The 19,447-nt window shown below is 37.7% G+C and overlaps 1 protein-coding gene across 3 annotated transcripts in view; it reads right to left on the bottom strand.

Annotated features, from left to right (window-relative positions):
* Positions 1 to 19,447, bottom strand: part of ttc28 (tetratricopeptide repeat domain 28) — a 442,541-nt gene that overhangs the window by 195,509 nt on the left and 227,585 nt on the right. The window contains exon 1 of one of the 3 annotated variants that reach the window (XM_079805116.1): positions 19,142 to 19,212. The exons of the other annotated variants lie outside the window; for them this stretch is intronic. Within the exon in view, the coding sequence (XP_079661242.1) occupies positions 19,142 to 19,168 (27 nt within the window). The 5' untranslated portion in view covers positions 19,169 to 19,212. Of the gene's footprint in view, positions 1 to 19,141; positions 19,213 to 19,447 lie in introns of those variants that run through there. 3 annotated transcript variants of the gene reach the window in all.

The following is a 19,447-nucleotide window of genomic DNA, read 5'->3' as shown; positions in this document are numbered from 1 at the left end:
CCTCCCCATGAGGCGGAATCGCGTCCATCGCGTATATCGCGCAACGCGTCTATCGTGCCGCAGGACCTCCAGACGCGCGTCAAAGTGCATTTCCAAGACAGTATTGGCTGTGACTCGATGACAGATGCTAGACTAAGACACTCTTCTCCGCTCCTCAAACACATAAAACATTAGTCTTTATATATATAGTGTCTGTAGAGTAAAGGAAACGCTGTACTTTATTTATCATTGCATTGCAAATAAGCAGAGACGCTCCAAACTGTGTGAGGTACTTCATTCACCATTTGAGTTTTCAGGTTTGACTGACAGTTTGAGGATCCAATGGAGTTACAAGGTTAAGTCACAAGCTCCCAGAGACACACAAAAACGGCTGACCAATAGTAGTGATTTATGGGAAAAATAGAGGAAATATGGAGGTACGGGTTTTACGCCCGACTGCGATGATGCATTTAAATCCAAAATTACATCATAAAATTATTTATATATTAAACATAAAATGCAATAAAGTGAAACAAGAAGAGGATTGGTAAGTATGATTCATTTCGGTGAATCAGTTCAAACAGTCTGATTCATTAAATCTGATTCATTTACTTTGATTCAGAAAACTCGAAGATGTTTACGGAAGAGTCGTAAAAAGGTTTTAGTTAAAATATATAATGATTATTTATCATTTTTAATGAAATTCTTCCCATATTTTAGTTCTTGCATAAAACATTTTGAATCAACTAAAGCAACAACAATGATTCTTCTGGGGGGAAATACATACACTACCGTTTAAACGTTTGGTGTCGGGAAGATTTTTACAAATGTTTTTGAAAGAAGTCTCTTCTGCTCATCAGGGCTACATTTATATTATAAAAATACAATAAAAAAGGTAATAACGTGAAAACTTATTAGAATTTAAAAGAACCGTTTTCCATGTGAATATATAGTAAAGTGTAATTTATTCCTGTGATCAAAGCTGAATTTATCAGTCTTCAGAGTCGCATGATCCTTAAGAAATCATTCTCATATGAGGATTTGATGCTCAAGAAACACGTATGATTATTATCAATGTTGAAAACAGCTTCATATTCTGTTTTGAGGACTCTTTAATGAATAGTAAGTTCAAAAGAACAGCATTTATTTGACATAAAAATACGTTGTAACATTATAAAGATCTTTACTGCCGCTTTTGATCCATTTAATGCAGAATAAAAAATGACTTTTTCATAGGAAATGTATGTATGATTGCATAATTGATATTCTCTTGAACCTCTCAAAGTCATTTCAGAGTCCAACAAGCGAATATAAAGCGTTATGAAAGGACTAAAACTGCTATTTAATTTATCTGCAGATCGATACAGTTTCGCGAGGATGCGGTTTAGCCTGTTTAATGTCACGGCTTACTCCTTAATTACAGCATGCAAGAGTAATTATCATAAAACCGAAATAAATCACTAAACAGGTGGTTAAAGATGAATTCTTGGCATCGGCATCAGAGGCGCCAACACTGCCAGACTTGGCAAAAATATCCCTGCGAGGAAGATGGTCGCGCCGTCCGTCCGTCCGTCCTTGAGGAATGTGACCTCTTTTTGTCTTTGAGAGGGAACAGCTGAATGTGGCTCTGCCACTCGGAGCGGATGCGCCGGCCTCTCGCAGCTGTCTAGTTAAAGCCCATCACTCCCTGAACGAGAGCAAACAAAGCCTGCTAGACCTGGCCTGAATGCACCGGTCAATCACCGGCCCATATTTGTCTTATCCGCCCCAGTGGACGGGCGCAATCCTCCTCTCCTCGCCTATTATTTGTTTCCATTTTATCTGTGCACTTGATTGCCTGGGCCATTTGCCCGGCCGTTTTGAGCGTGTAAACACACTCGGCGGTCCCTTGACAGTCCGGATGGACGGAGAGAGGACAAATTCTCCTCCTTCATCCATCCATCCGTCCGTCCCTCTCGATCCTGTGGGCCGCACCTACGGAAGAGAGCTCACGCTGTACTGGGTAATTAGGCTGTCAATCAAGGCTTTCATAAACGACCTCTGCGGGACGGGGGAGGGACGCGCGGAGAGAAAGAAACGCATGAATTGTTTAAGTGTCATGTGACCCGTACAATTGTGGAGGGTTCAGTGTTATTTTAGTATCATTGAGATCCTATTATCGTTTTTATTAATATTTTAAATATTGAAAAATAATAACGATATTTCCCGTTTTCATTTTAAACAGATTTCAAGTTTTATGAATACGTTTTCATGTTAATTTTAGTTAAATTTTTTGTCATTTTAGGTATTTTTTTATATATATATTGGTATTTATGCATAATTTATTTTTATTTTAGTTTTTATTTATTACCAGTTAATCATTTTAGTGCTTCAACTTAAAAGCAACATTTCTAATTTTTGTTTAGATCAAGTTTTTCAACTAATATTTTATGTTTAATTTTATATCAGCTTTATTTCAATATACAGAAATATTTATTATTATTATTAACGATAATATCCCTGTTGTTGTTGTCTTATTTATTAGGGCTTTTTTTATTAAATAAACGTCTATACAGTTTTTATAAATCTTTATTGGATTATAATAAAATATTCAAATTTTTTAAGGAATATTACACACAATCACACATATTCCGCTTAAAGTCTTAATTTATTTTAAAACATACAATTTTGTTAACGTTTTAAGCATTTGATTACATTTTGATAGAATTTTTTTTATGAAATCATAAAGCAGAATCAAGAAACACAGAATTTCATAGGCCCTATAATTGTTAAAATATTACAACATTTTAAAGTGAATTTGGGTGATTAGACATCCTTTTAGTGTAATAAAATGTAATGAAAGTGCACAGTAATGCTGAAAACACCAAGAGCACTATAACATACTGACATACGAACATTGTAAAATACCAGACCACATCAGATGGGCGTTATATAAGCTGCACACACACGTCTTTCTCTAGGCATCATGTGCTGAAAGAATAAAGCACATGAGCCCTAATAAGACGACTTTGAACTTCCATTCCTTTCATCCTATACAATACTGTATATATGAGGGGCCGAGAGGCTGCTAGCGTACATGTACACTGTGAGACTCTCAGGCCATCTAACACACCAGCTTTGATTCGATCATCTGAGCACAAACGAGTCACAGCTATAGTCCCTCCAATGTTCTCAGCTTCGGGCTAGTAGAAATCTCTGGACTGTGAGCAACATAAACACAATGCCACGGGTAAATATATGATCATGCAGCGGACAGGACCTGTATTAGACTGCTCTTACTGTGTTTCCTTCAGTATATTACACTGATACTGAATCTACAGGCCAGCGACGTCCGGTATGCACCGCAAAATACACAGTTCATTTATAAAAAACTAATAAATTATTCAAACAAATATTACATTTTAAACAATATTACAACCTATATAATAATTTGCCCAATAAAAACTATACATTTATAACACTGAATATAATTAGAATTTAAGAAAAAATAAGATGAAGAAATCAATTCAATTAATGGTGATAATATTAATATATTAATAATAATAATAATGTAACATGCTTATGCACCACATAAAAAAGTACTACATAAACTAGTAAATAGTTGGGACCAATTAGATATATTAGATAGAATGATAGATAGAACGATAGATAGAACGATAGATAGAACGATAGATGGAACGATAGATGGAACGATAGATAGAACGATAGAATATTAGATAGATAGATAGATAGATAGATAGATAGATAGATAGATAGATAGATAGATAGATAGATAGATAGATAGATAGATAGATAGATAGATAGATAGATAGATAGATAGATAGATAGATAGATAGATAGATAGATAGATAGATAGATAGATAGAGATAGATGATAGATATTTAGATAGATAGAAGATAGATAGAACAATGATAGATGGATAGAGAGAACGATAGATAATATGACAGATGGATAGATAGAATGATAGAGCGATGGATGGATGGATAGATAGATAGAACAATGATAGATGGATAGAGAGAACGATAGATAATACGACGGATGGATGGATAGAATGATAGAACGATGGATGGATGGATGGATGGATGGATGGATAGATAGATAGAATAATGATAGATGGATAGAGAGAACGATAGATAATACGACAGATGGATAGATAGAATGATAGAACGATAGATGGATGGATGGATGGATGGATGGAATGATAGATGGATGGATAGATAGATAGATAGATAGATAGATAGATAGATAGATAGATAGATAGATAGATAGATAGATAGATAGATAGATAGATAGATAGATAGATAGATAGATAGATAGATAGATAGATAGATAGATAGATAGATAGATAGATAGATAGAACAATGATAGATGGATAGAGAGAACGATAGATAGTACGAAAGATGGATAGATAGAATGATAGAACGATAGATAGATGGATGGATGGATGGATGGATAGATAGAACGATAGAGCGATAGAACGATAGATAGATAGATAGATAGATAGATAGATAGATAGATAGATAGATAGATAGATAGATAGATAGATAGATAGATAGATAGATAGATAGATAGATAGAACAATGATAGATGGATAGAGAGAACGATAGATAGTACGAAAGATGGATAGATAGAATGATAGAACGATAGATAGATGGATGGATGGATGGATAGATAGAACGATAGAGCGATAGATAGATAGATGGATAGATAGATAGATAGATAGATAGATAGATAGATAGATAGATAGATAGATAGATAGATAGATAGATAGATAGATAGATAGATAGATAGATAGATAGATAGATAGATAGATAGATAGATAGATAGATAGATGGATAGATAGATAGATAGATAGATAGATAGATGGATGGCTAGTATGATGGATGGATGGATGGAAAGATAGTACAATAAAACGATGGATGGATGGATGAAACGATCGATAGAATGAACGATGGATAGATAGATAGAATGATAGTATGATGGATGGATGGATGGATAGAATGACGGATGATAGAATGATGGATGGATGGAAAGATAGAATAGTCGAAGGATGGATGGATGGATAGAAAGATAATTGATGGATGGACGAACATTAGATGGATAGATGCATGGATGGATAGATAGTACAATAAAATGATGGATGTATGGATGGATGGAACGATCGATACAATGAACGATGGATGATAGATAGATAGATAGATAGATAGATAGATAGATAGATAGATAGATAGATAGATAGATAGATAGATAGATAGATAGATAGATAGATAGATAGATAGATAGATAGATAGATAGATAGATAGATAGATAGATAGAACAATAAAACGATAGATGATGGATGGATGGACTGAAAGATAGAATAATAGATGGATGGAAAGATAGAACAATGGAAGGATAGATAGATAGATAGATAGATAGATAGATAGAACGATAGAACGATAGAGCGATAGATAGATAGATAGATAGATAGATAGATAGATAGATAGATAGATAGATAGATAGATAGATAGATAGATAGATAGATAGATAGATAGATAGATAGATAGATAGATAGATAGATAGAACAATGATAGATGGATAGAGAGAACAATAGATAATACGACAGATGGATAGATAGAATGATAGAACGATAGAGGGATGGATGGATGGAATGATAGATAGATAGATAGATAGATAGATAGATAGATAGATAGATAGATAGATAGATAGATAGATAGATAGATAGATAGATAGATAGATAGATAGATAGATAGATAGATAGATAGATAGATAGATAGATAGATAGATAGATAGATAGATAGATAGAACAATGATAGATGGATAGAGAACGATAGATAGTACGACAGATGGATAGATAGAATGATAGAACGATAGATAGATGGATGGATGGATGGATGGATGGATGGATAGATAGATAGAACGATAGAATGATGGATGGATGGATGGATGGATGGATGGATGGATGGATAGATAGATAGATAGATAGATAGATAGATAGATAGATAGATAGATAGATAGATAGATAGATAGATAGATAGATAGATAGATAGATAGATAGATAGATAGATAGATAGATAGAACGATAGATAGATAGATCCTTTACAACCACACATTCACCTGTCCTTTCCAATAAATATTATATAGGTCGAAGTTTGCATAACAACACAAATATGAGCAACATTTGAGTAGCGAACGAATGATCAGTCAGGCACTAAAAGTTTGACCACATTTATCTTTTGTCATCCTCTCAGTGGTGGAGCAGGAGAGTATTCCCAGCGCCTTGAACTTCAACCGGCTGTCAGTCAAACTGAACTAACAGTGGGGGTGATGGGATAGCGAGACAGGAGGGGATGGAAAGCGGCCGCGGCCCCTCAGTCCGGCATCTTCTATCCACATCTGAGAGCCCGAGGAGCAGGACTGGGCTGCTCTGAAGTCAAGTGCTAATGAGTCTGGGTCCCCGGGGACGGACTGGGCCGGGAACGCGAGGCATCTCCACCGTGAAGCGTTTCAAGCTCTTCTCAAAGCAGAAAGGCTCCTTTCTCCGCGTTTTCTGAAGGCTTGGCATCGGCGCATCGTGGCATACGGCCCTGTTTCCACGTTTAATGAGAGCTAAATTATCTACTTACTAAGTGTAACTGAAAGATCTAGCCCATTCGGGCCCAAAGGGGCGGAAATTTGGCTCTTTACATCACCTCAGCCAACAAGCCTGTGCATATTTCAGGACTGCATCAAAGCTCGGCCCGTTCACTGCATGTTAGCGCATCTTCACCAAGCACAATGCAATTATAGAGGATAGGGTTCAGGCTGAATAACGTGCAGTTTTCTCGCATAATGAAGTGTTTTGTTTTGCATCACGGCCAACAAAAAAACAGGATGGCGGCTTGCACTGTGGATTCTGTGACAGCGTGGCCTATTAGCAGGCATCCGCTAATTAACAGTTCTTTAGCGTTTACCGCAGCGCAACCGCGTTCCTCGGCAGCCTCGTTAGCATCCATTTCCAGCGGTGTGAAAAAGCTCCGAGCTCTTTTTGAAATGCCTTGGATTGCACATTAATGATCAAAGGAAACAACCCCTGATGACTGCAAAGCATGCTGGGCCGGCTCAAATTATGTCTGATATTATTGTGCGTTTGAAAGTAGCGCTGAAACATTTATGCGACGATTGTCTGATAAGAATGTGCTCTGAAAAAACATTTGCGTCTCGGAGCGCCTCCTTCAGCGCTTCTCTTGGGAGATCATTTGGCATTGGATCTTTCGCATAAACGTAAGGGCTGCAGAGAGACAGGCTGCAGGTGCATTATTGCACACATGTACACCAGCACATTCCCCCAGACTGCAATTCAAACACGCTCGCTGCTGATGAAAAAGTCAAGCTCATTACACATTTGTTGCTGCGTCGCTGTTTCTTTTCCAGACATTAAGACATAGTCGGCTAATGGACGGAGAGAGGAGCGCATCTTTCTAACCCAACGCTCCCTTATTATTTTGTTTCTGTAATAGGAATGTGCAAAACTACATATTTTCAACACTGAGTAGACGGTGGGTTTGAAAAAAACACTGTACTGTAACTGGATGGATGGATGGATGGATGGATGGATGGATGGATGGATGGATGGATGGATGGATGGATGGATGGATGGATGGATGGATGGATGGATGGATGGATGGATGGATGGATGGATGGATAGATAGAAAGGCAGATATATAGATAGAATGATGCATGGATGGATAGATAGATAGTACAATAAAACAATAGATGGATGGATGGGTGGATGGAAGCATAGATAGATAGATAGATAGATAGATAGATAGATAGATAGATAGATAGATAGATAGATAGATAGATAGATAGATAGATAGATAGATAGATAGATAGATAGATAGATAGATAGATAGATAGATAGATAGATAGATAGATAGATAGATAGATAGATGGATGGCTAGTATGATGGATGGATGGATGGAAAGATAGTACAATAAAACGATGGATGGATGGATGAAACGATCGATAGAATGAACGATGGATAGATAGATAGAATGATAGTATGATGGATGGATGGATGGATAGAATGACGGATGATAGAATGATGGATGGATGTAAAGATAGAATAGTCGAAGGATGGATGGATGGATAGAAAGATAATTGATGGATGGACGAACATTAGATGGATAGATGCATGGATGGATAGATAGTACAATAAAATGATGGATGTATGGATGGATGGAACGATCGATACAATGAACGATGGATGATAGATAGATAGATAGATAGATAGATAGATAGATAGATAGATAGATAGAACAATAAAACGATAGATGATGGATGGATGGACTGAAAGATAGAATAATAGATGGATGGAAAGATAGAACAATGGAAGGATAGATAGATAGATAGATAGATAGATAGATAGATAGATAGATAGATAGATAGATAGATAGATAGATAGATAGATAGATAGATAGATAGATAGATAGATAGATAGATAGATGGATGGATAGTAAGATGGATGGATGGATAGAATGACGGATGGATGGATGGAAAGATAGAATAATAGAACAATAAAACAATGGATGGATGGAACGATCGATAGAATGAACGATGGATGATAGATAGATAGATAGATAGATAGATAGATAGATAGATAGATAGATAGATAGATAGATAGATAGATAGATAGATAGATAGATAGATAGATAGATAGATAGATAGAACAATAAAACGATAGATGATGGATGGATGGACTGAAAGATAGAATAATAGATGGATGGAAAGATAGAACAATGGAAGGATAGATAGATAGATAGATAGATAGATAGATAGATAGATAGATAGATAGATAGATAGATAGATAGATAGATAGATAGATAGATAGATAGATAGATAGATAGATAGATAGATAGATAGATAGATAGATAGATAGATAGATAGATAGATGTTGTAAGCTGTACTGTAACACAGGGCAGTGTTTTCTCTGTGTTCTGTACAGTGAGCAGCTGTTGAGGGAAACTGCAGTATTGTTGTTTTTGTCCATCTGTTATTCTCTTTAGTGTGTGGACGGCCTCATACAGTTCTGAGATCAGAGACGAGAGCTGCTCTGCTCCTCCACTAACCCTGAAACCAAACCCTCTCTCCGCCACAGCCGCTCCTGCCCTGCTTTCCCCCGCAGAAGCCGCACATGGCACGGAATGCGAAGTGCGTCGGAATGCTAAGCGTGTCAGTCTATCCGTGACAATATGCCGGGCCGGGGTCTTTTCAGAAGTGGAGAAAGGCTTTGTGGAGGCAGCCGTCTTAAATGTGCTGATTTAATAGTGGCGTTCTGCTGCAGATCTGCCGTCTGAATAGACTCCGCCGGTGCTCGCTGGAAAAAGGCGACGGGAGGCGATACAAAAGGCAATCATTCCCCAAAACCTCAGGATGGCTTTGAAGGATTATTTGTGCGGCAAAGTGGGGGAGATTTACGCGACGCGGGTGTGTGTGTGCGTGTGTGTGGCGAAGGCCTCCTGCAAACACCGCATTATTTATCCCTCTATCTCAGCTCCAAATATATTCCACTCCCGCTGCTGGCTTGCGGCTTTTTGGCCCGAATGTAAACACACTAGGGAAGACAGAAAACCCTAATAAACTGGCAGAGTTACGTCACAAACAAACTCAAAGATCACGTTTAAATTTCACTGTGACACGGTCAGCGCGGCCTTCATTTGCTTTTATCACCAAACGCAATGAAAAACAGGCCAGACGAGCTGAGTTCACCGTGCTCATACAGACGATAAGGACTGAAGAGGCTGCGGAGAAAATGCAGGAAAAGCAGGCGCGTAAATCAGGGCGCTGTGACAGCGCTCCGCTCTCCAGCCAGCGAGGAGGCCAGACCGGCAAAGCTCTCTTGCTCGCTCTTGGAAGGAAAACACGATTTTTCTTCTCCTGAGCTCTGCTGTAGACTGGAGATTAAGGAATTTCTCCAGCCACACCGCAGAGAAACAATGGCTTGGCCGAACGCCACCTTGTTTATTGGAATGTCACCGATTGCAGGAGACTGACCCGGAATCACCGAAAAATACAATTACTACACGCACCAGAGTGACCTTAGTCTACGTCAGAGCTAAAGATCCCAGAGAAGGGAATTGATAAAAACCACAAGTGAGCTTCGTAACGAAGCTGTGTCCTAAAACATCCACCTGCTTTCCTGCACACATGCTTTTAGTGCACAAGAGCCTCCGGAAAACAGAGAAAGAGAGAGGGGTTATATTCAAAATGACAAACTACTGTTTCTGCAGTATCAGGGCTTGACACTTATTTTCCTCCCTTGGATTTGAAAAATTGAAGAGCACAAAGAACTTTAGGGGTACAATGAAAACATGAAAACAAAAAAACACACTGTTTTGAAATATTACTGCTTCAAACTGTATTTATGTAATAATTATGGACTTATGTATATAACAGTGAATTAAATGCCAGATAAATTTTAGTAATTAAATACCAATAATAACCAGAAAAAAAGCCCAATATACACCGGCACTGTAATCCGGTTGGGTTAAATGTTTGCTTAAAACAACTCAATCGCTGGGTTAAAACAAACCAATTGCTGGGTTAGTCCATTTTCAACCCAACTTGGGTTATTTTTAACCTAGCATTTTTTTAGAGCATGTTATTTAACAGTTGAGATTATTCTTTAATGCTGATCTAACAGCAGAAGACACGAGCCACGGTTTGAATCCTATTTGTGCAGGTGGGGTGTGTGTTAAAGGGTTAGTTCACCCAAAAAGGAAAATTCTGTCATTAATTACTTACCCTCATGTCGTTCGACACCCGTCAGACCTCCGTTCATGTTCGGAACAGAAATGAAGATATTTTAGTGTAAATCTGATGGCTCTGAAAGTCCTCCATTGGCTCAATGGCACGGTTCACTCTCAAGACCCTTAAAAGGCACTAAAGACGTCGTTACAAAGTCCATCTCACTACAGTGGTTCTACAATAACTTTATGAATCGGCGAGAATAGTCTATGTGCGCAAAAAACCCCTAAATAACGACTTATATAGCGATGACGATTTCAAAACACGGCCTCATGAAGCTTCGAAGCGTTATGAATCAGCGAGTCGAATCAGCAGTTTGAATCGCCAAATTTCAGCAGTTTGGCGGTTTGACACGCGATCCGAATCATGAATCGACTCACTGATTCATAACGCTTCGAAGCTTCATGAGGCCGTGTTTTGAAATCGTCATCACTATATAAGTCGTTATTTAGGGTTTTTTTGCGCACAAAAAACTATTCTCGCCGATTCATAAAGTTATTGTAGAACCACTGTAGTGAGATGGACTTTGTAACGACGTCTTTAGTACCTTTTAAGGGTCTTGAGCGTGAACCGTGCATTGAGCCAATGGAGGCCTTTCAGAGCCATCAGATTTACACTAAAATATCTTCATTTCTGTTCCGAAGATGAACGGAGGTCTGACGGGTGTCGAACGACATGAGGGTGAGTAATTAATGACAGAATTTTCATTTTTGGGTGAACTAACCCTTTAACACTGCGTTACAATGAGCCCCTATTAGAACTACGATATTATATTTTATACTTTTATGAAATCTATTGAGAAACCATGAGAATAGGGTGAATAATGACTGAGAGTCAATGTTCAGAAGTTATTAATTATTGTTGTTTTTAACTATGCTGGATAGCTGTATTTACAGATGTGTTTGTTGTCAAACTCAAAAATTAATGATTAAAAAATGCCATTATTTTATTTTAAAAAGTTGTTAATTTTATTTTATTGACAAAATTTTTTAGTTTGTCTTGTATATTTTTTTGATTTAATCAGGTAACATTTTAAGCTGTCATTTGGTCATGTTACAATGTACCCCAACGACGGGGCATGTTGTCACATTTCACTTCCATTCTTTCGGGGTAAATCAAGAAAAAAGTATACACTGTATTAATGAAACAAAACCACATATTTGTACTAAACATGTGGGGAATTAATGTGAAAAATAATAAATGCGCTGAATCCCAAGTGGATTTACACAAACTGAGACAGTCAAAAAGTGTTCGGTTGTGCCCCGCTCTCCCCTACAGTCAGATGTTCTTTGTCTAAGTGTCAGTAAATCAAACCAGTGACTATAAACGCTAAACTTCACATTGTTTCTCTTAGTAGGATGTTTTTTAAACTCTGCTTAAATGATATATAGAAAATGATCAAAGAACGCTCCCTTTAAATCGGGCTGTCAAACAAACATCGCCCCCTATACCCACAAATAGGGCAGTATTTGAGAGGATAGCATCTAGTGGACGTTACTGAGTGCACTCATTCAATCCCACATTGCACCGCAAAAACGAGTGTACAGCCGATGTACGCTCAACGACTGTCCGAATCCACTCACTCGTTTTCATTCACTCCTTCAATATTAGTGGACTAACGTAGGGAATAGTGAATTTCGGATTCAGCCGGTTCTGTCAAGCCGTCATCACGTGCTTGAGAAAATCCCATCTGCCTGTTTACATCAGTGTTAATTTCGTTGAAGAATAATTTTCGTCATCATTTTCGTCAACGACCTTTTTTCACTGACGAAAACGAGACGATAACTAAATAAAAACTAGTGTTGGATGACAAAAACTATGACGAAAATCAACTGTCACTTTCGTCAACAAATTAAAAAAACGAGACGAAAATGTTAGGGAGGGACGATTAGGGAAGAGATCCAGTCAGAACTGATGTCGTGTGAAACAGATGCACACATGATTTGAACGCGCTTATCTAACCGCTGGAAAACACGGCGCTGTTGCGCTTCTACAGGCTCGCGCATCCCCAATCCAGCGCTCCAGAGCGGCTCACAATCAATGAATAGTGCACATTTATGCCAAGCAATTGTTTATGAACTAATGCTGATGAATAAAGACTGTTTCCTTTACGATGTTTTTATAGTAATATGTTTTAGACGGTTGTAACAACGCATATTTTATCTCCCTCATCTGAACTTGAAGCATCCTGCAACTGCATTAGTAAGGCGCATTTCAAAATAAGAGTCCCGGTGTATTTCGAGCTTGTTTATAATTAAAAGTCACGCATTATATATTCGTTTTTGGTTACACAATAAACTGTTTTTAATTTAATTCCCATTTAATTCATAGTCAGGAGGAAAGATTAGTATTTGACACATATTCAATAAAGTATCAGGGTTAACTAAAACCATTAAAAAAATCGTCATTACTTTAAATTAAATAAATGTTAACTGAAATTTAAAAAAATAAATAAATAAACAAACTTATGTGAAGCTTTAGCTTAACCTGATAGGGCCTACTAACTAAAACAGAAATAGAAAGTTACAAAAACTATATAGATGTTTAAAAAAAAAAGAAAAAAAAAAGTGAATTGAGCTTTTGTGTATTTTTAATGTCAAAAACAAAATTATGTCAAAATGTCAGTTCAAGTGACCGTCGGTTATGTAATGCTTAAATGCTTAATGTATTACAATTGAACTAAACTCATTAGATTTTAGTCGACTAAAACTAGACTAAAACTAAAAACAATTCAGGTGACTAAAATATGACTAAAACTAAATCAAAATTTGCTGTCAAAATTAACACGGCTTTACATGACAGTCGCATTGGCACATATCTGATATATTTCCACATATGAATGAGGCCGGAAACCGGTCTCGAAATATATCCGAACGCATGCGTTTTCTTCCTGTTTACACGGTCATACAACACATCCGATCTGTGTCACACATGTGAGCAAAAAATCGGAATTGGGTCACATTTCGCTGACTGTAAACGAGGCCTAACTGAACGACATACTATTAATTAACAAAGTATGCAGTATGTAGTAAAACTGCAGTAGGCATTAGACACACACAGTGTTTGTGGGCACATTTGAAGCAGTTTCAATCAAAGTGCTGGTTTAGCGAGTTGATAGATGCCACATTAGTGCGGTTAAGGGGTAACAATATACTGGCGGTAAAACACTGCCGGTTTCAACAAACAAACACACACTCTCAGAGGAAAAAAAAAGCCCAGTGCAATGGATAGAATTTCTTCTAAGTTCATTGAGCATCAGAAAGCATTAGTTTGATCCAGCTCAGAATGAGTTGGCGTCGCACGCTGTGTGTTAATAGTGTCAGCTTCCTACAGCAGGACAACTGCTATGTACATACACTTATCTTAATTTGAAATTACTCAGGTGTGGCCTCTCCTAAGTAGCTGATAATTATGATTTAATTTGTTCCGATCTTTCCAGTTTTTGCTCCTGGCCTCAATTAATTGAATCAGTTCCATTGAGTAATTATCGTTCAAAGAGCGATCCCCGCTCTTCGCCTGCATCCGTCTGTGTTACAGTGCAGAACGATAAGCCAGAATTCAGTGCATTCACATTGGAGAGGATAAGCTACCACCCCCAGATATATGATTTCAAAAGCACGGCATTCGCTCAGTGTTGGGTGTATTCACGGAGTTGACACGAGAGGTTTTAGCTATGGTCTGGCGCTCTGAAGCTCTACACAAATCCCTACGGGCTCAGAGCACCTAGTCCTGCGGCACATGTGATGTTCAGACTGCAGATATTGGTTTAAAACAGCTGTAAAGGTCACTGCTGGTCTGGGGCTGCATCGCAATCTATGCATTTCTGCTACTTCACTAGAGGTAGTGTGTCACATAATAACAGTGTGACAGTTTTGAGACATAGTTCCAGTGAAAGTAGCCATCAAGCATACTTGCTTACCTGGCATAATTTAGTGGCGTTTGCTAAGTGATTTAGCATAGCTAAACCCTGGCTAATAACCTAACATATCTTGGTGATGGTTCCCTAACTCTTTAGCAACCATAAATCAATATTGTGACAACAAACCAGAACAACCCAGTTCACACCAAGAACGATAACTATAAGGATGGATTTTAATTGGCTGTCAATTTTTTTTACCGTTCATCAGCTGTTGATTCCAATGACATCATTTTTCTGTGCCGTTATCTTTTGTTGTGGTGTGGACTGATATTATTTTATATTTAAATGATTTTAAAACTATATCTTTATCAATATCATTGTAGGGCCCTATGAAATTCGTTTTATTTTTTCCCAAAATTACATTTTAGTTATTTTTAGTTTTTTTGATTTAATGGTTAAATTATATTTAATTAATCCAAAATCAAGTCTAATTACTTGAAATCATGGAACTTTAACCAGAATTTTATAAAAAATTCAGCAAGTTACATTTTTAGGGTCCTATGAAATACATTTAATTTTTTTTCTAAAATTCCCATTTTATTTTTACCAATATATATATATATATATATATATATATATATATATATATATATATATATATATATATATAGTTATTTTTTAACCAAATTTCATTTTACGTTTTTATATTTTTCTGGATTCCACTTTAAGGATTTAATTAAATGGTAATAAACAAAAGCATGTCTAATAATGAATTGAATTCATAAAAACAATAAAAAATGTTTTTTACAATAATAGGGCCCTATGAAATGTCGTTGTTTTTACCCAGAAATTCTGTGTTGTGTATTTTAAATGATCTTTTAATTAAATAAAAAATGTAAAATTTTGCGCAAGAAAAGTGCTTCATAATAGAGGTTTACTGTTAAAAATGTATTATTGCTAATAAAATTAAGTTTGAATATTAATTGTATTATTATTATTATCACTACTACTACTACTACTACATTAATATTTTCATACATTCTATTGTACAGAAGTAATATATTTCTGTCACAATTTCTTCAAGTTAAACCGGACTTTTATTTTGACAAGTTGCCGTGATAAAGTTTCTGTATGTTTATGATATGACGATAGTGTTATCAAATGAAACATTCATTCACACCGTGACATTCCACATTATACAGAAAATACATTTTTTATGACTTCAATTCCGTGATTCCCTCCATGTTTTCCGCATCATGGAAATCATACGGCCCTATTATCGTTATTGTCCTTGGTGTGATGTGTCTAGGGTTGCCACCCGTCCCGTAAAATACGGAATCGTCCCGTATTTACAAGCAAAATGACGCGTTCCGTATCAAACCAATACGGGACGCGATTTGTCCCGTATTTTACACAGGTCCACACATAGTTCAATAAACACATACGGATTTTGCAGTGTGGAGAATACTGATAGCAAATATAAAGAATCAATTTCACAATAAGTAGTACAGGAGCTCATTTGTGCGTGATTGCGGGCTTTGTTGCCATAGCGGCGGACTCTCGAGAACATGCGCTGTGCCAGAGTGTGCCTGCTGTGCTGTAATCTTGCGCGGTTTTTTGAAAACATGTCGAGCTCGCGTCGCGTCCACCGTTTGAAGAACGCAAGAGGATCTCCAGATATAGGGCTGAATAGAAAAAAAGGTATCAATGGGTCTGTCCAGTAACTCATGATGAACCTCAGGCCAACTGCACACTTTATGAGAAGCATTTCAGTGTCTCAGACTGTCTGACTTTGGTGACAGACCGGTCTATGTGACAGACACATCCGTGCTTCTAAAGGTAGGCCTATACATTTTTTTTAATGGATTACAAATACTATCCAGTATTATCAGAGCTTGGCAGACAGAATTATTATTTTTTAGACAGGTTAATTTAATTAAATTAATAGATTATAGCCTAATAAATGTTATTATTAATTTATCATTTAGTTAGGCTATATCATACATAATAAATAATCCTGTCATATAAAGTTTATGACATTTAAAAAATATTTAGATAAAAATGGGACAAATAATTACACGATAATATAGTCATAATTTCAAAATAAGTAAATTATTCAAAGAAAATTCAAAAAAGTGATTAGACCTGGTTCAGAATGACTTCTTAAAGGGACAGTTCACCCAAAAATGAAAATTCTGTCATAATTTATTCACCCTCAAGTTGTTCCAAACATGTATACATTTCTTTATGTTGAACAAATAGGAAGATTACTGTGGAAGTCAATGGTGCCCCAAAGCAGCCTGGTACAAACTTTCTTCAAAATATCTTCTTTTATGTAGGCCTACAGCAGAACAAAGAAACTCATACTGGTTTGGAACATCATGAGGCGTCATAAGTGCACCAAATAAGCTAAGAGTTCTTTAGAATTAAATAAAATAATCAAATGTAAAATAATATAGCATGTGTTCTCTTGCAAGTTCACGTCCTTGATCTCATGTTTTCTTATGGTTTATTATTGAGCTGTCAAGTTGTTAATGTTGAAATAATCATTTCATGATGTATTCTTTATATCTGTCCTTTATGCAATTGTTTTTTAAGGGAATTTTTTTTTGGGGGGGGGGGGGGGGGGGGTCGTGAATGGGTGTCCCTTATTTTGCCACACTGAAGGTGGCAACCCTAGATGTGTCCATGCTGGTGACTTTTGCATGGCAAACACCACTCAAATTTTCCTCTGAAAATAAAATCTAGTTTAGCATACTTTGATTTGGGATGCACTAATCTCGCATTCTATATAGTTTGCGAACTGGGACACAGCCTGAATGTGCAGGGCAGGCTTTGCTGAGGAGGATTGGAAGGTGTTTCACGATTGGCTGTTTAAACGGCTTTCCATATCAGCAGAGTCTAGCGGAGACGAGCCCAGACCGAGGGGATGAATTCGACGGTTTGACCAGCCTGGATCATGCGGTGCTTTGCTCTCTGTCATAACTATGCAGCTCATATGGAAAATGCCCACTGTCACAACACATCTGCTTCCAAACGATAAGCCGTGGAGAGTCGGGAAGTGCGGCGGAGCTGAAGGAACAGAGGAGCTGCAATGGAAATGGAGAGCCCTGGGGGGTGCGAGCTTAGTAATGACCCAAAGAGAGGACACGAGTCCTTGGCCTTAGCCGGCAGCCGCCGCGAGTAGCCCGGGCACACTTTATTTGGTTACAAGAGATTAATAGGACTAAGCTGCTCCGCTGGATAAACCAGCGCTTCATTGTGAGGGCCGAATTACTGCGCTTGGTGATTCTCTATGTGTTATTGCCCTGGAGGAAACTCCAACACACTATCACATCGCACAATTCCTCCAGGAGGAGTGGGAGAAATTAGCCTGGATGCTAATCCTCATAGAATGACAAAACGACTCGCGTTTATTTAGCAATACTGTGTCCTTAGCAGTTCTCTGTCGAGTCGAGAGTCGGTTAATGGTTACAAGAGTTCTCGAGTCACCAGTACAAACTGGACTGAGGAAACACTTGGGAATCGGACATGTCCGCCAAGAACCAATGAGCTGCTGATGCGAGCATATGTGTGAATAATCAAGCTTACTTGAATGAGGGGCGAAATTACCCTGTTTATGCTGGTTAGGTATGTTTTGAAGCATGGCAGCTGGTTTGAGCTGGTTTAAGCTGGTCCTAAGAAACTAGCTCCAGCTCAAACCAGCTTAAACCAGCTGCCATGCTTCAAAACAAACCTAACCTGTGTTTTTTTTTCAACACTGGTTTCACACGGTTTATGTAAATAGATGCGTTGATTAAGACAAGTTTATTCACTATATATGCTTAGGAATGAGAGAGTTTCACATCATTATTGGGTACTTAAACAATAGAATTGTCTGACAATATTGTGTGATTATATAGACATTAGTGATACTTCCCATCACTAACGTCTGGAGCACAAATGCTGCAGGACGACACACACACACACACACACACACACACACACACACACACACACACACACACACACACATGTTTGTTTTTGTGAAATGTGAGGACATTCCATAGGCGTAATGGTTTTTATACCGTACAATCCGTATTTTCTATCCCCCTACACTGCCCCTGCCCCTAAACCTACCCATCACAGGAAACTGCACAGTTTACTTTCTGTGAAAAAACCTCACCCTGTATGATTTATAAGCATTTTAAAAAGTGAGGACATGGGGAACATCCTCATATTTCACCCTCTTTTTGTAATACCTATGTCATACCCATGTCATTATACACATTTGTGTCCTGATATTTCACAAAAACATGCCCACACACACACACGCACGCACGCATGCACACACACACACACACACACACAACACACACACACACACACACACACACACACACACACACAGATAAGTTATTTAAGGTTAGGGTTTGTTAAAATCATTATCCCTAATATAAGCAAACACCACTAATAAGATAAGATTAGCGTGTAAATCCAGTTTAAAACAGCAGAAGGGCACAGGCTGGTACTTACTACTAACAAGACGCTCTGACTCGTCATGACATGAAAGCGTGTCTTTATTCGGTCCTGCGAGACCGTGTCCTGCGGCCTGCCTGCGGGCAGCAACAGCCCTCGCTACTCTCACTCCTCCCTCACATTTGATAAAACACTTGATCTGGCCGCTGAACATGTCTGACACACACAGCTTTTGCATTTGTTTGATGGCGAACACATCCTCATTTGTGACGCGTTGCCACTCTATCGATTTACAGCAAAAATTAAAAAGAGATTTTTACATTTTCTGAAGATGTGACATGTCCCAAATAGCTTTAGCATGTT

This window comes from Gobio gobio (genome assembly GCF_949357685.1).
Source record: "Gobio gobio genome assembly, chromosome: 22".
Taxonomy (NCBI): Eukaryota; Metazoa; Chordata; class Actinopteri; order Cypriniformes; family Gobionidae; genus Gobio; species Gobio gobio.
The sequence above is the reverse complement of the archived record's forward strand: the minus strand, read 5'-3'. Positions and strand labels throughout refer to the sequence as shown.